We start from the raw sequence: 23,209 nt of genomic DNA, 5'->3' as shown, positions 1-23,209 counted from the left end.
AGAACAAGTAACTGAAATTTGCTGGAAACTGCAAAAGATTGATATATATCCAACTTCTCCCCGAAAGCTGGAATCCTTGGGGACTCCAGACAGACTCTTGAAACCCGTCTGTTTAGGCTGAGGGGAACCGTGCCTGTTATGTTGAAATGATGCCTCTTCTAGCCACTTAAAATCTGTCTTGTCGTGCTGGAGTCATCTTTGCTGAATAAGATGTTAGCAATTTTCCTCTTACAGAACATGTGCGTTCTGACGGCACCGCGGAACGCGCGGCAGGCGTGTTGGAGCCTGCTGGCCTCCGCTCCTGCCTTGCCAAAGGGTGTGGGCCGCTTCTCATCACCGAGGTGTCAGGATTAGGTTCCCTGGTGTCTGTCTCTTTCTTATTGAAAGGGCAGTGGTGCAAAAGTAGAATTTACCTTGGCGCTTTTGAATTAAATCTTCGCTCCTTGTTTTCCAGGACCTAGAAGTGAGGATGGAACAGCTTAGAGTTACAGGGAAGAAAAAAGCAGCAAGATCTTGCTGATACTTTTATCTTCCACGAGTTTTGAAGTTACTCATAAATAGGGTTCATCTTGTATAACCTTTAAACACAGAGAGCAGAGAATTAATTTGGTAAATAATCTCAAAAAAAACCCATATAGAAGTAGTTTATCAGCAAAATTACCGTGGGGTTTGTTTTTGCTGAGAAAGTAGATTTGTTTAATCACCTGCCAAAGTTTTATGCAAGTATTACAACCCGAAGCACAGGTATTTCTGATGGGTAGATGTTTGCCTTGGAAGGCTGGTGTTTCTTTAACTGCTGGTGCTGAGCTGATTGATTAGAATTGGTAGGTGACGTTCAGTGATTGTCTGATGTCGAAATGTTTCCTTTTCGCTTGTAAAATCATTCAAGATCAAATAAAGACTCTTTATAAGGCGAACAGCAGGAATGCCTGTTTCAGATGGGGTACGAACCAAAGAACAGGGGTATTTCTAAGAGGGTACCGCATGGAAACAGCTGCTTTGATTCACTTGGGTGCTGTGTGTGAACTGTGCGTTCTCTTTTGGGGAGCACCGAGTCGGTCATGCAAGAGTTAAGGAGTAAATGCAAACAGAAGAGCCAGGTTTGTACATCCAGCCCAAGCGCTTTCCTCAGGGGGAAGATGCTTTCTGGCGCAGGAACAGGAGGAGAAGCAAACAACTCCTGCCCGGTGCCCGTCTGGAACCGTGACAGTAACGTTTTCATCTTTTGAAGTGAACAACTTTCTGTGGCTCGGTAAAAATCAGCCTGTAAAACGGCTTGATTCTCTTGGTGATATGTTATGCCTTTAATTAAATAGCTGACTTACGCTTGACAATTAATTGGAGTGATGTGTGATTTTTATTAGAAACCCATGACTAATTTTTTCTTGCCGTTCTCGCTATCTTATTGTTCTTGCCCGCCCTCCTCCAAAGCTGCTGCGTGCCAGCCGTGTCCTGCGGGCACTGCTGCAGACCTGCCTTCGCTCTTGCTGAGGCTTTTACCTCTTCCAGATAAAGCTATTGTTTTCAGATATTTTCCATGTTGCCTTTCAGAATTTTTCCATTTCATCACAGTTCTGTGATTATTTTGCTTTCTTGCTTTTAAAAGGCTCTGGGATTTTTTACATAGACTTTTAAAAAATGCACCAAATCTCCCCAAAAAACCTCACCACCGCAACAAAACCCTCCACTGTGTAATACAGTGTTATCATCTTCACTTAGTACTACATTTCCTTCATTAAAATAACTGCGAGGTTAAAAAAAATCCTTCCTCCATTAGTCTCTGTGCCTGTAATCTGCTAGCAAACTGAAGTGAATTTAATATTTAATTATAATAGGCAAGATTCAAGATGGATGTGCCTGGAGACAACTCTGTCATTAATAAAATCAGTAGAGTGGCAGCTACAAAGAGTTCAGTTTGCCCCTTATTTTATTCTCCCTGACTGCAAAAAGCTGAAGCTTTTCTGTAACGTTACAACAAACTGTGATGTGCACAATTATTTACATTTTTTCCATTTAGGAAGCTCTAGTCTTTTCATAGGAAATTTGTTTCCATGGGTGAACTTCGGCATGGATGAGTGGGGAACAATGCATTGTTTGTTAAAATGAACTTTTTTGAAGGGAGTGGGCTTAAAAGGAAGGAAATGTGGTTTAGATTTAAGTTTCTTTTGAAATTTCTTCCTCTTCTTTTTCCTCATCCCTCCCCAAAACACAAAACAAAAACCCAAGCAGCTACAAGACCCCAGACTGATGTTTCACCATAACATATCTTTGAAATATTTGGTATAATCTGGAACGCCAGAGAGGAACGTTGTCAGTTTAAAAATCACTACATTGGTTATCCTTCCCTTCCCTCTCTGGGTTGTTTTTCCTCAAGAACCTGCAGCTTTTGTCTCAGATTTCTAGTTCCTGTGTTTGGCCGGGTTTTATCTAGTCTGTGTCACTGGTGGGTGTAAAGTAATGTTAATATAAGCTTCAATTTATCCATGTGCTTAAACGTTTTGCTGAATGAGGTCCTTGTGTTCCCTGATCCCTGGGCTGATCATTCACAGGGTCACTCTGGAAGAACCCGAAGGTGAGGGTGAAGATACCGGGGGGGGAACCGAAGGCAGGAACACCATTTAATTTTTAATGGGCTAGATCTAGAGTGGCCAGTTGGCTGGAAATCTCTTTCTCTCCCTTTCCTTAGGGGTCCCCTGTGTGACAGCTGCTCCGTGACACGTTTCCCGGCTGCTGGGCCGAGCGTGCCCGCTCCCGGCTCTCATGGCTGATCCTCTGGCAGAAGAACACGCGTCCCAAGCCAGTGAGCTCTGCTGCGAGTGCGGGCAGTTCCACCTCTTGCTGGACAATCACCTCTACAACTTCCAGGATGAAGTGGACGATGAGCTCATCTGCCACATCTGCCTTCAGCCTCTGCTCCAGCCTATGGACACCCCCTGTGGACACACGTACTGTTTCAAGTGCCTTGAAAACTTCATGCAGGAGTACAACTTCTGTCCCATGGATCGGAAGAAGCTCTCTTTCCAGCAGTGCCACAAGTCCAGCCTTCTAGTACGAAACCTCTTGGATAAGCTGATTGTCTTGTGTCCCTTCAAGGCAGAGTGCCAGCAGATAATGCAGCGGTGTGAGCTAGAAGCTCATCTGCAGAACAGGTGCATTCCCATTTACATTGTATTATTGCTCCTTGTATAATGCTATCTGTCTCTTGTGCTTCTGACCAGGAAGATCCATTAAACTGGGGCAAGGTGGGACACCAGAGATGAGAGAGGGTGAGGCCAGAAAGGTGGGTGGGTGAAGACAGCGTAATTATGCGTGTGCTAGGAAGGGCAGCTCGTGCTGCAGAGGTGCAGTGAGGTGCCTCCCCGCTGCTGTGCAAGTTGTCCACAGACACACAACCTATCAAATGCGTATAAATTTGTGTCTCCTGATCTGGGGCACCTGACTCTGAAAATTATTACAAACATGCTTATTCTTGTTTCACTTGCACATAGAAGAAAGACAGGTACAAAGTCAACACCCTGGAAGCAAGGGATCATGCAGTGTTGCCAGTTTAATTGGTCCAGTTAAGATAAATCTTTGATCCAAATCATGTAAGTTTCTTCAAGCTGCACGTTATGCCATTGCTGACTCATCTATTTACAATTCCATTACCTTCTCTCATTCTTTTGCTGAGAAAGAGAAGCAAATGAAAAATACTTTTTTCTTGTTCCCCCCCCACCTTGAGCACAGGGAGACTTTTTTCCTTGCTCTTGTCAGCAGAGATGTGTTTTGGTGCTTCCAGTGCTGGTTGAGCTGGTGGCAGGCAGAATATTGTAGCTTTCAAAGAAGTGACAAAGAGCTCTCGCCATAGAGCTTGAAGAACGCTTGTTCCTACCTAGTTAATGATTGCAGGAGAGGGAGCGAAGTGCAAGCCCTGCTGCAGGTGGAAGGAGCCCTTCACTGGCACTGTGTTTTGTCAGTGAGCAAGGAGAAATGCAACAGGGTTGTTTCCCCTCAGCTGTGTTGTAGCTTTTTGTGGCGATGGCATACTGTAAAATTAGGTCAGGCAATGTGCAGGGAACAGTTGCACTCAGGATACCTTTGCGGTTCCAGCCAAGGATGTGTCCTTGTGGTTCTTGCTCGTCTTTGATACCCACGAGCTGAGAGCTGTTAAAGCCAGAGGAAGTGATGGAAGATGCTTGTGTGTGCTTTTCCCTTGATCTATGAAAGCTTATGATCTCCGTTTTTCTTGAGCTAATTCTTAGTGCTGCTTTCTTGTTAGCAGGCAGGGCTGAAGGCTGAAATGGCAGGAACAAGACTGCCCAGATGTGCAGTTGTGTCGCTGGGGCCATGGCCCGTACGAGGGCTGAGCCTTCCTCTCTGCTCTGAAAATCTGCCCTGGTACCAGTAAACTGCTGTCACTTGGTAATCCCTTTGGCAGGAGAGTTAAACACAGAAGAGGGAAGCACCCTGAAATGTTTATGTTAGAGACCTGTCTGGAAACTCTTATCATGCTCTCATACATTTCATAGTTCTTTATATCATCCTTCGAGGGGAGTGTGTTCTGAAAATCGAGGCTATTTCACCTGGGCTGTAAGCATAGTTACACTGAAAAACAAAAAAAACAAATGAAAAGATAAAAAACTTACACTGAGATTTGAGTGTTCCGGTTTTTTAGCTTTAAGTGGGGCTATCTGATAGCAAGAAACTTACGGAAATAAGCACCTTGCAACTTGTTTTCTTAGGGGATTTCTCTGCCCTTTGCAAAATGAGTTTGTTCCTTGACATCTTAAGATGGACCTGTACACAAGTCAGTCAATCAGCTTCTGTCTTTAAGTTTCAGGGTCATCTTACTGCTTGGAGAATAAATAACTAGAAATAAACCAGTGGAAGTAATACCAGGATGAGACTTGTTGATCCAGAATGTAAATAGACGAGTTTAATTTGAAAAGTGACTCTGGTAAACACCCAATACTACTCATGTCTCTGAAAGTGATGCTTTTGCATTCATCACACTCCTCACCTGACACCTTTTTCTTATAAGTACTCTTGATAAAAGAGCTTGTTTTTCCTTACTCGTTTTGCCGAGATAGGCTGGCTGTGGTGACACTGCCTACAGAGCACATTTTGTTGAATGGAGAATTGGGTCTTGAACCTCTGTGGGGGAAGCAGTTGGTGGGATTATAAACTCCTGCAAGCTGTCTCAATTCAAGTAGAGCTGCCACCTGCATGGACTGGAGGTAGAATGCTGTCCGAGGGTCAGATCTCATTCAGCAACAACAACAACAAAAAGCAAGCCTCACTTGCTGCTCTTGCGTGTTACTGGCTTGTTAAAAACAAAGCCTGATTCAAGGCTAAGCTTGAAACTTGAGCCACTTCCTCTGCATAGAGATACAGTTCACAGTCATCTCTAAAAGGCCCAAGCTAAGTATTTGCTTATATTTTAAGAGGCATTGTTTTCTTCACTGAGTGTTTGCCAGGTAAATATTTAGCAAGGGAGACTCCGGTTCCTATTGCATTCCCCTTTTTAAAATAATTTGCTTAATAATTTTGAAAGTAATATAATAACAAGCCCACTCTTAAGCTGATAAAAGTAGAAGCTGAAGGTCAAATGAGAATAAATTTTAGCATCTATGATACGAGCTTTGCATCTGACAAGAGACTGAACGTGCTTCTTCACATACCTTTGTCAGTCAGAGCCTGCACGTGCTGGAATAACCACGCAGGCAGAGACTAAACACTCACAGTTCCTGACAATCTCTCTAGGTGTCCTGGTTTCAAGAAATACAAATCTGAACTACAGCGGAAAAAGAATCCTGTTTCCAAAGGGAAGGAAGATCCTCCTGCCAAGGTGGAGCCAAACACGCCCAAGGACGCAGAGGTACCGAGCGGAGGGTCGTCCCTTGTGGCAGAAAGCTCCGCAGCGGCCGTGGTGTCGCTGGGGACTGCAGAGCCTGGGCTGGTTAATCCAGCTTTTGAGGAGACTGAAGAAGGTGAGAGTTTGATACAGAAGTGTAATTATGTAATTAACTTTTATAATATAAAAATGAGGTAATCATCTCAGACAATTCAATTTTTAAAGTATCCCCCAACATTCTTAGATATCCTCAATGCTATTCAGCCATTAGTAGCCATTGCAGTAATCTCTTTCCTCAGCTTGTCCTTGAGCAGAAGGGAGACACGTTCACGCACATCAGGTGTGGTGGGATCTGCTCACAAGCACAAAACTGCCTGCGCAAAACAATGTGGAGAATCTCTGTTAGACTGCAGTGAATGTTTGCAGCATTATTTGTAGAAACAAAGGCAGTCCCTGTCAGTGTGAACATGGAGTGCTTCAAGCACTTACAGAAGCCAAATAATTAGTGACTAGGAAATGTTCCAGCTTCTTCTTAATCTTAAGTTAAATATACAGTCAGTTTCCTGGAGTGGTCAGTGCCTCCCTAATGGTGTGAGGTGTGTTTTTATAGCATAACTTAGTGTTTGGATTAAACCTTGCAGGTAAAAGTAACCATCTCCACTTCAGTGTAGAACCCCTTGTCTTGACCCCTGTTATAAGGCAGCAGCGTGGAACCTTGGTCCTTTGTTTCACACTTAGTCTCAGTTTCCAAGTGCTGAGGTGCCGGAGCTGTCAGCTGCTGTGCCCGTGTCGGGGTTTATACATGGGGCAGTTTACTTCTCTGTTGGCTTTTTCCTGAAGTGCACCTGGGCCAGGTTGTGCATCTCCTGTGTGACAACTGCACTTCACCCTGACAGGCAGCATGCTTGGCTTCCTTAGCGTTGGGCCTGCCTCAGCGTTGCAGTGCTCGTAGATTTATTATGACTTGCTAGCAATGACTTTCATCTTCAAAGTGTCTGAGGAGCATTGCTTAGTCTTCAGGATGCTGTGAAATGGGTAAACATCACTCCTGTTTTAAAAGAGAGGGGGTGGGAAAAGAGGAAGAAAGGAAATTAGAGGAGGGAAGTTGCCTGTGGTGAAGTCACCGCAACAGCAGAGCAGTAATTACAGCTCAGGAGTTCCCTTTTCTAATGGGCATCATGGAATTTGGCATTTGTTAGGTGTGCGCTTCTGGTAGTCCAGCTGTCACAGGAGAAAAATAAATCTCTAAATGGTAAGTGAAACACACTGAATGCCCTTTAATAAAACTCAAGAAATAATAATGAAAGAGTTTAAATTTGCTGTAAGGTAAGGGAAGATGGGAAACATTCTGGGGAAACTGTAAAGAAACAGGCTTTTAAAGTTTTTAATCTGACCTATTCTTTCCTGCTAGCTGCTTTCCCTCCAGACACTACTTTGAACACACCCTGCCAGTGCTACAAATCTTGTGGTGCTATGTGAAGGAAAATTCTATTAATATGTTATTTTTTTTGCTTCATTTCCACAATCAGAGCTTCCTCAGAGAACTAGTCTTGTGGCTGAAACAAACACAATTGAAATTCACCGAGAAGACCCGGAGGAAGAGCTGGGGATGAGGATAGTTGGGGGTAAAGACACCCCGCTAGGAAACATCGTTGTTCAGGAAGTCTTGCGGGATTCTGTCATTGCTGCGGATGGAAGAATAGCACCTGGGGACCATATTCTTGAGGTAGGTAAAACCGCGCTGGCAGTCCCACTGCTTCTCTTGGCTTGACATGAGGGCCAAGGGAGGAGAGTTGTTTAGAGAAACTGGGAAATCTCTGCAGCTGAGTTTTAAAGCACTGATGAGATTTGTATGTCAGTAGCATTGTGTATCTGCTGGGGCTGAGCAGCAGATTTTTGAGGCTCCTTCCAGTCACATTTACCTTGCAGATTCGATTGCTTTTTGAAATTTAGATCATTTTGGATAAATCAAAAATATTTGTATCTGATAAGTTTCACCCGGTAGCACCACTGCTCTGCTCTAGTTACTAAGTCCTATAATTGCTTGCTCTACTATGTTGCTTAACCTGCATATTCTCCATGGGCAGGTCCAAAGTTTACGGCCTTATGACTTGAAGTAAGCATCAGATATGTACTGTGAGTAATAAAGAGCAGCAGCCTCGCACTGTGCTGACCCATGGCCAGATTTACTTTCCAGATTCATGGCGCCGCATTGCAGTGGGCTGATCGGGATGACTCGCGCATGGCAGCGAAGCCTGCGCGCAGGGGAACTGTTAGCACCTCCTGGCGATGGCTGCCCCGGTGTTTCACAAGCCGTAAAGACCTAATTATCTTGTTGGACTGTGGACTTCAGCACGGACAGGCGGACCCATGTGCACAAGTGGCTGATGCAGTCTTTGGGTTGGTTTCTTGGAGAGACCAATAGATTAAATTCTGTTTTATCCAGTTGAATTGTACATGTCTCAGTCTTGACTGGGCTGTAAACAGGGCAGGTCCCCATGCTTAATAGCCCTATTAGCATCCTAAAAGAAGACTGCACTTAGTGTTATGTGACAACACACAAAGCGAAAAGTAACTTCTCAGAGTTGGTAAGCAAAGCATGATTAGACTGATGATTCCAGAAGCTTGTAGACTATGGACCACTCCTCAACTTAAAAGTTGAGGACAGGTAGTCTCCAATTTGAGTCTTCTCCTCCAAGTGTGTGTTGAAAGCTGGAAGTTAAAGGAAAGCAGTTCTGCATTGCCATGGGGTGGATGAAATGATTGAATATTTTGCAGTTTCAGGTTTGTTAGTTATGTGAGATGTCCTGTTTTGTCCCCATCCTCAGCTATTCACCATCAATTATGGTCCAATTTAATCTGCTTGCTTCTGCATTCTTTTTTAGAAAGCTCTGCTCTCTAATGTGCATCAGAAGCAGCTGCTTCAGTCACAGCGTTGCACAGGGAGTCGTACAGCCCGTCTCCAACTCTGTGATGTTCCACACTGCGGACAGTACCTAAATTATGTAGATTCTGATTAGTGACTCTGGTTTGTTTGTCTTTCTAGGTGAATGGCGTCAACATCAGCAGCGTGACTCACTGCCAAGCTGTCTCCTTCCTGCGCCACCCAGGTCCTGTTCTCCACCTCATGGTCCTGCAGGAGAAGGGATTTTCCAACAAGACTGCACAGCAGGATTCCACTTCTGCTACGAATCGGGAAGTGATCCACGTTACCTTAATAAAGAGAGACCGATCTGAACCCTTGGGAATCAAACTGATCAGGAAGACAGATGAGGCAGGGATTTTTATTCTAGATATGTTAGAGGGAGGTTTGGCAGCCAAAAATGGAAAGCTGAGTCGGAATGACAGAGTCCTGTCGATAAACGGCCAGGATTTGAGGCAAGGAACACCTGAGACTGCTGCACAGATAATCCAGGTAATTTATGACACGGTGATGCTGTATGGCTAATGACTCTGCAGCTGCCTGTGTTGATGGCAGGGCTCCTGTTCTGACCTGGGGGCTAACAGAACACACCAGAGCAAACTGCAATCCTTGAAATATCTCTTTGGGAAAATTACTTCCCTGCAGATGTGTGGGAAGCACTGCTTCCAACTGAAGATAAACACCAAGAGTGGGAATCCATCGTGAGTCATCTCTGACAAGTCTGGAGCGAGGCCGTGGCTCATGGCACTTGAGTTCAGCCCAGGCCGTGGGGTGGAGGCTGGAACCGTTTTTGCAAAGTGAATACTTGTGTGCCCTGAGTAGATGCGTGCAGCGGCGACGAGGAGAGACCAGGGCAGCTGCTTGTGCTTCAAGCACTCAACCTAAAGATATTTGCTGGGAGATGCGATAGGCTGGCGGCACAAAACAGAACCCTTCTGGTTGATCTGAAGTACTCTCTCACCATTCTACCTGCATTTGGGAAAGGAGTCTAGAACACAATGTGAGGCACCGCAGACTAAAAACATTCTAAAATACTCAATGGGTAGAAGAGAGGTGGTCGTTCCCTGTGCAATTGAAGGGTGCTCCTGTTGCAGCATGCCAAATGTTTTGGTGAAAGGTGTAGGCAAGGAATTCTGGTTAAGGATTAAGGATTGCTACATGTGCAGCAGATATCATGTAGATCAGTTTAAATTCTTTCATCTCCCTAGGCGGTGACCTCTAGCTTCTGTTTTTATCTAAAGATCCTGACACAATACATCTCATCGCATACTGTTTATATTCCGGAAAGGATCTGAGGTCAGCAGAGTGAGGGAGAGACCATTCTCTTCCTGGTAATCGGCAGAGGAGTGCAGTGGAACGGGAGAACACAAGAGCAGAGTTCCAGCACTAAGATCCTTTTTAATGTTATGTATGTGATTCCATTCTATGGCCTCTTAGAATTTAGTTTGCATCCCACTAGTGTTGCTGTATTTCTGGCATAATGTGCAAACACAACTCCCATGTGAGGAACTATGTCTTGGTCCCACTGAAACCAGTAACCAACGTATCAGAACCAGCTTCAGTAGGCTTGGGGATCGAATTCCTTTTCAAGTGACATTTGTGTAAAACTGTGCCAGTCTTCCATACGTTATCTGTTCTCCTGAAGACTAATTCAAATTCTCAGTTAAACATATTTTAATTTTGATTGCAAACCATTTGCAGAAAAGAGTCCTTCTACCTGCATTATAAAGTACCATTTACAGCTACATATATATGCACAGCCAGCCATAGTCTGGTACTCCTGGTTGAAGGGGAGGGCAAATCCCCACCTTAGGACACGATGTTTACAATATATTTCATGAAGACATGGATGTGTCTGCAAAAAAATTCCTCTATCTGAAGTGACTTCAGAGGCAAGAGGCTTTTAAATTCCATTTCAGAAGACAAAACTCTCCTGTACTAGTTTAAAAAGAAAGCAGTTGATACAGTCTCTCTTCCGAGGCGAGGGAATTCGCTGCGGTGGCACCAGGGGAACGAGGTCCCGTGTCAAGAAGCGAGAGCAGCGCCCGCGCTTCTCTCATCCGCTGCAGGAAATGCCCCAAGTGAGCACACAAGCCTCACCCCACTGGAGTCCTTCACAATAAGGTTTTGTCCAATTATCTGCAAGAACAAACCAAATTAGAAGAGCAGTAACAATAGCGAATACTTTCCCTGTAGTTCTGCCAAGGCCAGACATCCAGCTGGTTAAGTGTTTAATTGGCAGCAGTCTCAGACAAAAGGTCATGTCTTCAGGTACTCTGGGTAAAAAAAAGGGCGGGAGATGTTGAACAATAGATGTGGTACATAAGCTGGGAGGGAAAGAGCTTTAAAAGTTTCTTTACAATAAAGAAAAAGCTTCCAACTTGTATCAGGGTCATCCATCATGTGGACCAGTTAGCATTCTAGCTCTGTTCGTTTTGTATCACAATACAATACACTATTTTGCTTATTCGTACTGAAATGGAGGAATGAATCATCCCTTTTCGTTTGGCACTTGTGCGGGGAGGGAGGCATGAGTGAAGCCTGCCTCTGCTCCTCTTCCTTCTGATTAACATTTGCTAATTGCTTTTTTCTTTACACTGTAGGATTCTGTGGCTCTTTCCAAAAACATTGCCTTGCGTGTCATAGCCCTGTTTCAGACGCTTTGGAGAAACCGCTGCCAACCCTTCTCTCTCCCCAACAAATGTCAGGGGCTGTCCGAATTCCTAACTTATTTTTCTATCTATTTTATTTCCACTCTTTTTGTTTCTCCTGGCAGACCACTGAATCCAGAGTGAACTTTGTTGTCCTGAGGCAGCCAGGCGTACAGCTCTCGGACCCGGTAGAAGACGGCAGCACATCAAATAACAGCAGCAGCAGCAGCAGTAGCAACGGAGGGAGCCCCGTGCACCATCGGAGACGACTAGACCAGAATCACTACAGACGAAAATCTAACTACCAGAAGGTGAGTTTGGTAAATAATGGCAAAAGCGCTGGTTATTCTTGATCCAGGAGATCTATTATGTTTGCTCCGTGATGGCGATTTATAATCTAAGACGGATCAGTAGCTCCGTTTCTTCTTGAGCTATTGAAAAGCAGGCTTGTGGCTTTTGGTACCGGAGAACTGCACATTGGTCACCTTCTGGGAAAAAGTTTTTTTAGGGAGAAATGTGTCGAAATTTCTTCTAATGTCTCTACTGTTGATGCCAAACCAGCATTTCATCCTTTCTTGTCTGGAAAGGGCAATGGGAAATTTCTAATACCATCCATGAGACGCTTGGGACTGGCTTCTTGACACTCATCAAGCACAACGTGTTCGGGGTACTGCAAATGACACTGAGTTGTGCCTCTGCTTTGGAGCTAGAGGGCTTTATGGCACAGAAGTACAAACTACACAAATTACACCGTAGTGCTCCTGTGACTCCAGCGACGCGTATGTCATTTATTTGCGTATAATATGAAACAGTCTGAGCAAGAGGAGAAGCACCAGCCTGTTGTACCAAGAGAGATTTGCTCTGGTTAGAACTTCCACTTGAGTGAGAAAACATGCTAAAACTGCTTAGACTTCTGTGTCTAAAAGTCTCCGGGGTTTAGTAAGTAGCTGTCATAAACAGCTGGAGTGTGTTTCTCTGATTTAAATCCTAGAATATTGTTTCTATAGCATACGCTATAATACGTGCTTCCACTGCAACCTAAACATTTAGTAGTAGTCAGAGAGAGGTTAATTGCTTGATATGAATGGCCTTGAAATGAATTCATAGCTTGTTCCTCAGTGCAAAATTGTTCTCCTTGGTGAGCATCTCTCTACAGCAAGTTAATGTGGATCATTAGGAGAGCAGTGCCTCAGTCATGGTAGCCCTTTGGAAACACAGGGTAGTATTTCTACCCAGAACAAGTAAATGAGAAGCTGACTTTTCCACCCAGCAATATTCCTGAAATGTTCTGGGTCAAAGATACAGATTATGTTATTTTCTTCCAGATCTGGGCGTCTCATGTGAATTGCATTAACAAAGCTGCATTCTGTACTGTCATTCCTTTGTAGGATTTACCTCAGGGATATGCAAGTCATGAAAAGACAGTTGCGATAAAAAAGGAACCAAAGGAATCTTTAGGAATAACAATTGGAGGCGGAAGGGATAACAAAAACAAGCTCCCTATATATGTAACGAGTGTGCAGCCCATCGGATGCCTCTTCAGGGATGGCAGAATCAAGCGAGGTAAGGAGGCTCTGAGACCCTTTATCCTTTCGGAACTGTTTGGTTTGGGTTTTTTAGTGAGAGTTGGACTTGGACACTAAAGTGAGGCTGGAACAGGGTTCCACCCGAGACCCTGAGGCAGAAATGGGCTTCATAGCAAAAGGTCTGTAATAATCCTACCTTACTTAATCAACAGGAGATGTACTTTTGAGCATAAATGGCATTGATTTGACTCACCTGAACTACTATGAAGCTGTCTCAGCACTGAAATCTAATGCTGCTTCCCACTCAGTCGTACTGAAAGCCTTGGAAATCATTTCGGCGAACTCGGCAGAGCCGTCTCTGGACATCAAGGAGCAAGGATTCAGCTGGTCTCCCCTCTGGATCACATGGCTTGGATTGCCCAGGTACGTTTGTTTGGTGACTCTGTTCAATCACAGAGTTGACTTTCACTCAAACGCTACAAATAATTGCTTTGTTGGTTGACCTAGAAGCATGACTGGTATTCTCACTTAGCTCTAAGGCACTGGAAAGCCTTATTTGTCAATGAGATCATAGTATTTTGAATGCATAAGAAACTTCCATTGCTTTTTATGGTGTGAGCCATCATTCCCCGCTTCCGCTGGACAGTAACCGTATGTCAGAAGTTCCTGAAAACCATTTTTTCTTCTAAGAGAACTGACACAGAAAATAAGAAGTTTAGATTCGGGCATTTGAGGCACTGAGCTGACATTTAGTCAACACAGATACAGTCTCTGCCAAAATATCATTAACTGAAATCAGTCTGTGGCTCTTTCTGGATTGCATAACAAAAGCCAACAGATGTCTGTGCTGTTGTATAGTTTCTGATCTGATAACCTGAGTTAGGGGCAGGCGTTATTTCAGTCCAATTCTTTTTGGCTGTCAAAACTGCGTCATCTACAGCACAAAGCAGAAATGATTCTGGATAGTTGAGTTTTCCTTCTGCAAAGCTTTGGACTGTAGACTTCACACAGATTTTAGCGGCAACATGGTAAGTTCCAGACAACACAGCTGAGACTTCGAAAGCTTGAATTTCTGTCTCCTTCCTGGAGAGGTGAACCTCTGGTTTGCTCGCTTTTGCAGTTCCATCAAAATGCATTCAGCTGTGCGAGGCAGAGCCTGTTTCCAGTCCAGCTGACTGGAGGAGGATTGCGCAGGAGAGGCACGTGGAACAAGCAAAGCCAAACCCTTCTGTGGGAAGCTCCGATTATTTACAGCCTTGTTTCTTGAGGCACCTGAAAAAAGAAATACTAACAAAGCCTCCGTTACCTTGCCCTTGTGTTACTTAGCAGCCTAATGCTAAACAAAACAGCCCAGGGAAGGTGCCTTTTGTCTCGAGCGACAGTAACTTGGCTCATACTCAGCAGTGTCCTACAAATTTCCTCCGCTCGCCCAGGGAATCAGCCTGTTCTGTGCAGGCCTGGTATGAACCAGCCCGAGCTGCACCTGCACGGCCCAAACCCGAGCACCAACCTTCAGATGCTGGCTGGTGTTTGCTCCTCATGGGAAAACCTGGCTGTGCTTTCTCCTTTCTTCCTTTTCCAATTTCTTGGATGTCTGGTGGCCTGCAGCTTCACCACGCTTTCTGCTACAGGGACTCTTTGCTCATCTGCCACCCGCCTTCATTTCAAGGGTATCCTGACATTACCTGCTGTTCAGTATGTGGCTTGAAATTCTTTTGCTGCTGGTTGTTGGCTCCCCTTAGCTTAACTGTTGCTGTACCTTGCTGAAGGAGGAGCAATGATTTCAGGTGCCCTTGCTGCTCTTCAGTCTTCCTTTCTTACTCTGACCTGAATTCATACATCTGAATTTGCTGTTCTTCTGTGGCTGTGAGGGTGGTTAGGAGGCACAAAGCAAGGTTATTTCATTTCAGGATCTGACAATAATCTTCCTTCTTCTTTCCGGTAATAAAAATGGCTGTGATTCTTGTATTTCCTCACTCATTTTTCCACCTGCTCACAGTAAGACCTGGTAGCAACTAGCTGGTCATCCACAGAATGAATGATTTCCCTAAAGCCACTAAGAAATCTGCCTTTTTCAGCTAAGTATTTATATTTGACATTGTGGCTTGCGTAATCAGATTATTTTCAATTATTGCTTGAGAATCTGTGAACTGAAATGGCACCATTCTTGGTCAGCTGTAAATGTTCAGGGTGCCTCTACACCAGCGTTTTAGTTTGGCGCAGGAACGTGCCGTTGAAGGGAGAATCCCAGATGCCTTCACCTGCTGTTGTAGTTCAGGTTACAGAGAGGCCTCGACCTGCACAAACGGGGTTCCTTGTCAACAGGACTAAACCAGGAGCTCTGCAGAGGAAATCCCACTGCAGTCTGGCACCAACAGACCCCATGTGCAACACGAGATTACAGAAAATGCCCTGAAATGTACCCAAACTAGAGCTTGTGTCCTCAGCACCAGTTGTTTCACTCCGAGCTGTTCCTTCCAGGCTGCCCTGCTAAAGCAGACGTAGCCTTAAAACGCTATTACACAGCGTCTGGCGGTACAGCGAGAAACTTTAAAGCTTATTGCTGATGGCAAGCGTGATTTTGGGGTTGTTCAGCTTCTTTTTGCAGTTAATACTCTGATCCAGCGGGAAGATCCTTTCCTCCTTAGAGGAAACCCAGGTATTTCTGATTTGAAGCTGAACTTTGTGCGGAAAGGCTGGAGTTAGTGTTCCAGGCCAAGGAAGCGTATTTGGTCGTTGCAAAACTTGAGCCCGCAGTGTTTGATTCCAGCCTTGATTCTCCTGTCTGTGGTTTTCTGTTGATGTCAAATGCTGTTTGCTTTCTCGGTGACGTGCTGTTTCTGAAATGTGTGTAAGCTTGGAGGATCTTCCACCTCCGACCACGGCCAGTGCTCCACGCTTCCAATGAAGATACAAACATAAGAAGGATGGTGTAGTAATATTTTCCAGAAAGTCTAACCTCAGGCAACTAGTACTGGCTGCACTGAACCAGCTGGCCAGTATCTTTCTTGCATTTTTGGTTTTGTAATACACCTGTGGGTAGCTCTGCTGTCCTTGTAAACTTACTCCTTCTCCATTCTTTGCTTTGTTATTAATTGGTGGGGGTGAGTGTTCAAAGGTAATCATAGGGACTTACTGCTACCGAATGTTTATCATCGTCACTGTACATGTCACCTAAGACAGCATAGGAACTTTACTTGATTTCTCCATAGGATTATGTTAAATCAGTAACAGCTACTGGTAGTAAGAAATACCATCTCCAAATGCTGGTTTGGAGGGGATGTGCATCCCAATTCATTACACAATGAATCCTAAAGATACTAGAAATACTAAGTTTACAGATAAACTTATCTTTTATCTGCAAGGGCTTTGACTCTCAAAAACAGTAACTGTGCACGGTGTGGCTTAGGCATAATTCCGTGGGGGGGGAAAAGCAGTTTTCCTCCTGCCTTGAGGTTTATCTGGAGCAAAACGTCACCTTTCTGTGAAGCCTAACATTCTTTTCCCACACTCATAATATAATCAATCGATGTTTCTCTTTCTAAAAACCCTTTTTCACATGGAAAAATGATTTCCAGCAAACAGCCTTTTCCAACTCTTGGAGAAAAATGGTTTGATTTCTCTTGTGTGCTGCCTGGTGCTTACCCCTCCTGCTCCCTGGGCTATTTATTTATTTGCACTAGCTGCCACATACACTTCTCATAGCTGTGGTTTTACACTTGTGTGGTGCCAGGAGAGGAAAACCGTCAGCAAGCCAGAGCTGGGTCTTCCAGTGTTTATGTGTGAAGAACTCCTACAAAAGTAAATTACAGTTTCAAAGCAGATAATTAGATCTTTCTCCTAGCGAGAAGTTAACTGAGAAAGCTTTTGAAATCTGAAACTCATCTGCAAACTGCTCAAACAAAGCCCTTGGGGCAAAACCGTTTATTAGGAGTTGGAATAGCTCGGTGGGAGCAGTTTCACCCAGCAAACGTGACCTGTGAGCTCTTTGCGCTCCGGCTTTGTGTGTCTTTGTGCTGCAATCAATCTCCAGGAGCAAGCGCTCTTAGAAGTTGTGTGTCGCATTCTGCAGGGCAGCGCTGGCGCTGCAGAACCCCCCAGCAGCCCGGTGAGAGGACACCAGCTCAAAACCAGCAGCCTGGCATCTCCGAGGACTCCAATACTCAATTGTACGTGGCAATCCCAGGTGTAGGTCCTGCAGGAAAGACCTTTCACACTCTGATTTGCTTGTTAGTAGAGGAAAGGCTGCCGGACCTCCCGTGTTTGCTTTCCATCATCAGTGATACGCAGCTGCTGAATGCCTCCATTGTACCCAGCACAGAGCTCCATTCTCATTAATTGCATGGGTGTAACTGCTGTTTGTGATCAATTTGGGTTTGTCACAAGTACAGTGTATGTTCATTAGTACAATTAATGAAGTTATTAATGAATCTTTCAGGTAATGGTAATTTTCTGCTGCCTCTTAAGCTAGCACTGACAATACTGAAAGCAGATTTCCAGAGGGCTGGCGTATCTAGATTTGAGAATGCCCTGCAAAGGGGTTGCCTCAAATCCTTAAAAAACCCACCCAAATAAATATGAGACTGGTACTTAGTTGCGTTTTCCAGAAGGGAAAACATCCATTCCTGGTCAGGCAGTCTTTGAAACACACTTAACAAGTGGTCTCTGGGTCTGACTGTGCCTGTCTCCACAGCCACCTCCACTGCTGTCAGGATATTGTCCTCAGCAAAGGGAACCTGGAGAGCTGGGGCTTCAGCATTGTCGGCGGCTTTGAGGAGAGCAAAGGAAACCAGCCATTCTTCATCAAAACCATCGTGCCGGGCACTCCTGCCTTCCGAGACAGGAAACTCAAGTACGTATGAGCTCCCCTGCAGGTCCCCGTGTTTGTGTCAGAAACGCGATGGGTATTTATGTCAGTGTTTTACGGAGGGGCTGGCTTTTACCCTTTTACAAGCCAAGCTAAAAGTTAACGACTTCTCATTCTTAGACGCTCATTTGTGTAGTTAATGCTTTTGCCAAAGTTGTAACAAACCAAGTTCTACATGAATGAGCATTTTGGTTTCTCTATAGAGGTGCAACTAAAAGGAATGAACGGTTGTTTTAAAAGGCTGTAATGTTTTAATGGAGTAATTAGATGATAGAAGTGGAAAGGGAATGTTTGAGATGAATCTCAGACTGTGAAGTGAAAATGTTGCTTCAACAAGCAGTTGATGATGTTGGCTCAGGGTAGGTTAGATGACCTCGGGGGTCCTAGGGCACAGCGTTAACAACAATTAAGTCCTGACAAGCACGTTTCTCATCTTCTGATTAGGTGTGGAGATGAAATAGTGGCAGTAAATGGAGTGCCAGCGATAGGAATGAGCAACTCTGAACTAATCCCAATGCTGAAGGAACAACGGAACAAAGTGACGCTGACTGTGGTGTCCTGGCCGGGAAGCCTCGTGTGAAAGCTCCAACTAAACACCCAACACTTGCAGGTACCAGTTGGCCATCCCGCAAAACTAAAGATGTGACAGCCCAAGGGGCTGCTGAACTCCTGCTCCGCAGTGAATTGCCATGGAAGACTTTTGGTGTCCTGTTTGCTGAAAACATGTCATTCCTGTGCTGAGGTTATCAACAAATCTGGTGGTTGATTCAAAGCAACAGTTAATCTGAACAGTTGTTGTGGCTTCCTGGGCTCATTAAAGCTCTTTAGGGTGGTGATGCAGGGAAAGCTCTTTTTCCAGTGTTTCTCTACAAATCGCCTCTGAGGCGCTTTGCTCCATTTTAGAGCTCTGCTTTCCCTTCAAGATTATGATCAGGTTAAAACAGGCACGACTGCCCAATTTCCCCTGCTAATGTAATACAGTTCTGCTACTGATCTGACCGCCATTCTTGGACAATGAGTTATTTTATATGTGCTTTTAAAAGCCAATAATAAAACCGTAAGGATGGGGCCCTAATGAAGCTGTTCCTGTAGACCCCAGTGTTGATATTCTTAGGTGTACTTACACCCAATGAATGTGTTTATACAATAAAGAACCAATTGTAGCTCTCAGGGCTGACAGCAGAAGAGCACTGAGGTTAGCAGGATGTGTTGACCCATATGAGTCAACAGGTAGCTGTTGTGAATCCCAATTTGGGATCCCACTGAATAAGCCAATTTGTCACGAATAGGCAATTTAGACTGTGTAAAGAACCACTGTTACATGTATCAGCAAAAGTGGTTTCACTGATGGGACTTTAACAAAGTTCATTCTTATTGAACAGAGGATATAACAATGATTCAAAGTTCCCAAGATACAAATTCAAGTTATAAAACAAAGTTATGATGTATGATGTTGGTCGCTTCCCAAAGATCTCAGCTTTGAGGAGGAACCTTGAGAGGTGTCCATGCAGCAGCTGCCTGGCAGGAGAGCTCAGAGAAGGGTCTCTTAGGGTGCCATATTTATGGAATAAAGTGGTTGGCTTGTGGTCAAATTGCATGTGATGGACATGTGAGACTCTTAGTGTCCTTGTTCCCTGGTCCGAGTTGTGGAAAAGCCACCTGCTGTTCATGTGCTAATCACATGATGGGCGTTCCACGCTCACGGTGTCACTGTGGGGTTTCAGAGACCAGCCTGGTTCCAGCTGCGGCCCTGACCTCTCTGGAGCCTCTACCAAACTGCCACTAGTTTTGTTAAGGAATCAAGTGCATCCGTCACAGGAGCCAGAGACAAGGAACTTGTTTCATTTTCATCCCCTTCCTCAGCTTGATTTCCCTGCTTTTATGACTTGATAAAATGACCAAGTTTTCCTACAGTAGGCAGATGATGATGCAAAGAGGCTTGTTACAGGACACCTCTGTCCCAGGATGCTTATTTTTACCAGTTTCCAGAGATCAGACGCAGAATTAAGGCGGGGGGAGGAGGACGTACCTGACCCAGCAGGGTGAGGCATGTGTGCTGAGCTCCTGCAGTTCTGTTCTGGTCCCTCATGCAGCTGGAGCGAGTGACCCCCTCGCTGGATGAGGGTGAGCCCCAAGGGCCATTGGCCACCTCAGCCATGTGGGACCAACTGCATGAACTAAGTGAGCTGCAGGACAGTGCCCCACTTGGCTTCAGGTCAAATCCACGCTATTGTTACAATTTAGAGTAAAAGAATTAAAGCCAAGGCAGGTTGGTTTGACCTGTGACAACTTGCTGAGCGCCTACCCGGAAACTGCACGTGAACCAATTCCCTCCTCTTTTAGCAGGTTCTTAATCAGCCATAGGAATGTCAGATTGTTCTCAGAGCAGGTTTTATTGAGATCTTTCACCTCATGCTGTTTCTGCTGTCCCTTTCCGGGGGAAGCTCAGCTTATCAGAATCAAAGGAGTTTCTCTCTCCTGTAAAAATGCTACTTAGAATGAATGTTTAATTCCTTCTTGTAGTAAACTGGCTGCAGGTAGGTGCCTGTCGTCTTAAGCAGTGCTTTTCTTAGGGCTGGCTACTCCGTAATTAGCAATTACTGCAGAGCAGAATCGTTCCTTGCTTGATGACTTTGGTGTTTATACGCAGTGACTCGACTCTCTTTGGCTGTTGGCAGCACCGCAGGGCCTGTTAACAGAGCCCATTACACACAAACAGCTTTGGATCCAAAAACTTCCCTGGCACATGGTGTGGCCTCTTTGTCTGGTCGATAAATCCCATGTTGGACTCTGACAGCAGAACAGTGCCTGGCCAGCTGGGCTCTGGGGCCTTTTTTTATCTCCTTTTGTTGCTACTGAATGCTGAAAGCAAAATAACTCAAAAAGTCAGAAAGGTGCCTGTGGAAAACTAGTCACTTGACCTCTGTCTGACACAAAGGAACAGAAAAGCCTGAAGCAATTTTTGTCTCTTTCCAATCAATGTGCAGAATCTGTGCCTGGTATGGAACAGTAAATATTTTTGTAGGTAGAGAGAGGGCGATTCCTACTGGGTAGCACCAAATGTCGCTTGGAGAAAGTACAGTAGGAAAAAGCCATGTAGAAGCCAAGAGGATGCTGCAGAAGGCAGCGTGATTTTTGCTATTACTCCATCTTGTTTCAAGGTGCCTTCAACTTCACCAAAATGTCCTAGTAATTTAAATAGTGTTTCCAAGATCAGCTTGTTAATAGATGTTGAATTTGTTTTGATGCCTTTATAAATTATTGTAATATGACTGAAAAACGTGTCCTGTGTGGTTTTTTAACCTTTCCTTCCAGTGTATTGGCTACAACGACCAGAATAAGCCACTTCAACAACAGACACTTCTCCAAGAAAGTGACCTTATGAAGCAGGAATAGTGCTTCTGGCTCTCCCTGTCCTGAAATACACTGTGACTGGGAAAAAAACCTGAATGACAGTAAATCCTACATACCCTCCCCTTGCTGTGCCACTGCTCCTGGCTGCAGCCCACTAGAGCTCAGAACTGACCAGAGAATAGATAAATAAGGCTTAACTCCGCGATTCAGTGCGCTGCACAGCTCAGCAGCTCCGAGGCAGCGCTGGGGCTGCTGCTCCCAGAGGAATCGCACGTCTGCGCTGGCGCTGGCTCAGCTGTTGCTGGGGTTTCTACCGCTGCAGCGCGGGCAGCGCAAAACATCTGGGAGAAAGACAGCCCTGGCGTTCCCCGCAGGCCGCGCGGCCGTACTGACGGCAGCCGCTCCTCCCCACCGCTCGGCGTGGTTCCTGCTGGCAGGAGCAGGACCCGCCACGGGCTCCCCGAGACACCGTCCCCCTTCTCTCCACAGCTGGCACTCACATAACGACACTTGTGCAAGCGCAAGGTGCTCGGCCCCCCGGGCATTCTGTGCTCAGTGCCACACAGGCCTGTTCTCACCTCCGGCTTTAGTCCAATGCAAATACTGATGCCCCCAGCCTAAGAAGTGGCCTCTTTTCTGAAAATTATTAGTTGCCATTCGGTATTCCCCAGGGAACACAACCATGAAACCTGCATGATGCAAGTAAAGATTATTTCCAAAGCCCCACCAGTAGACTTCTCTAATACATTAAAGGCAAACATTTCACCCCTACTTATTTAATTAAACCCAAACCATTTCAAACTGTTTCCCTTAAATCCACAGCTGCTTCTGGCAGCATAAGCCTGCTAAAAACAGTGAAGGGCTTGGGTCCATCTGTAAAAACATTCCAAGGACACACGAGGAAGCTGCAGCACTGACTCCATCCCCTCTCAACAGCCCCATCCCTAAGCCCAGGTGCAGAGTTGATGTGATCACCATTCATTGTGCCTATTTACAGGTTGAGGAGCTTCTGTCACCTCCCCAAACTGAGCAAGAGACAAGGGGAGTGGATGCAGAACAGCTCTGTCACCCATACAGAGGCACCACATACACCTTCACACGATAAAACAGAAGAAGGAGCACTGACTGGGCCCAAAACCTAAACTTAGCAGAGGGGGCACATCTGTCCCTGTGCTGCAGACAGCTGTGTTTCCAGGGGGCTGTACCAAGCACTCCTGGATCCTCCTCACCAGGTCTGGTTTGATTTCGCCCACAGCACAGCAGGTTCAGCCCAGGTTCCCGAAAGCTGCCAGGCAATGGCAGCTGAAATCCAGCGAAGCCAGGAGGTTTCCCCTCGCTCAGATCCCTGCAGCTCGTGCCCAAACAGGCGACCGAGGAGAGGTGCCAACACTCCTAAATCCCGGCGTTGTTCCACCACAACTCTGCTGCGGCTGCAGAGGGAGGAATATTTTGAAGCCTGATGGCAGGCCCTGCCCTTTAACTCTGGTTCAGCGCACACACATTTCCCATGATCTCAAAGCACGCTTAAAAAGCTACGTGAAAACCAAAAAACAAACAGAAAACTGGGTTTTTTTCTTCTTTGCCCTGCAGGTTTTGCAGTTAATGACTCATCAAATGCGGTGTCACTGCAGAAAAGCTGTTATCAGTGCTATACTGGCTGGAGTCACTGAGGCTGTAAGCTTCGCGGGACACTCAGACTTGCAAGATTACAACACAAAAAATACGTAACATTTCAGAACCATATTATTTCAGGGCAAAGATTTAAGACAGTTTTAAATAACAAGTCAAAGCAGCGGAAGATACTTATAAAAAAAAGTCAAAACTAAATCAAGAGAAACTCATGCTCTTACTACGGGTCTTCTGCTCATTTCCCACTTAGAGGTGTCATATATGATAGAACTATTTTGCAACAGATTAAAAAACCCCCTGGGCTTGAAGCCTTTGCACAGCCTGTGCAAACACACACCACAGCTTCTCAGATCCGCCAGACCAAAGCGGGATCTTGCGACCCAGCAGGAAGAGCAGCTGCTCCTCACGGGCTGCCCGCACAGAAAC

The 23,209-nt window shown here is 45.3% G+C and overlaps 1 protein-coding gene across 1 annotated transcript; it reads left to right on the top strand.

Moving 5' to 3' along the window:
- The first annotated feature begins 653 nt into the window (after positions 1-653).
- Positions 654-23,082, top strand: LOC309444222 (ligand of Numb protein X 2-like). The gene is made up of 10 exons (XM_082061877.1): positions 654-1,252; positions 2,687-3,149; positions 5,743-5,969; positions 7,363-7,559; positions 8,880-9,248; positions 11,533-11,718; positions 12,796-12,970; positions 13,146-13,356; positions 17,627-17,785; positions 18,245-23,082. Exons 2-10 carry the CDS (start codon positions 2,761-2,763, stop codon positions 18,378-18,380), a joined length of 2,049 nt encoding a protein of 682 aa, XP_081918003.1. The 5' UTR covers positions 654-1,252; positions 2,687-2,760; the 3' UTR covers positions 18,381-23,082.
- Positions 23,083-23,209: the final 127 nt, after the last annotated feature.

The sequence above is a fragment of the Streptopelia decaocto genome (assembly GCF_964273445.1).
Source record: "Streptopelia decaocto genome assembly, chromosome: 10".
In the NCBI taxonomy this organism is placed as follows: domain Eukaryota; kingdom Metazoa; phylum Chordata; class Aves; order Columbiformes; family Columbidae; genus Streptopelia; species Streptopelia decaocto.
This window is presented reverse-complemented; position numbering and strand designations above follow the sequence as displayed.

Bases quoted from the DNA above. Each gene is read 5' to 3' on its own strand.
- LOC309444222 (XM_082061877.1), top strand. From the start codon at position 2,761: ATGGCTGATCCTCTGGCAGAAGAACACGCGTCCCAAGCCAGTGAGCTC. The intron at 9,249-11,532 runs GTAATTTATGAC...TTCTCCTGGCAG, and splicing joins CTGCTGCACAGATAATCCAG to ACCACTGAATCCAGAGTGAA. The intron at 11,719-12,795 runs GTGAGTTTGGTA...ATTCCTTTGTAG, and splicing joins GAAAATCTAACTACCAGAAG to GATTTACCTCAGGGATATGC.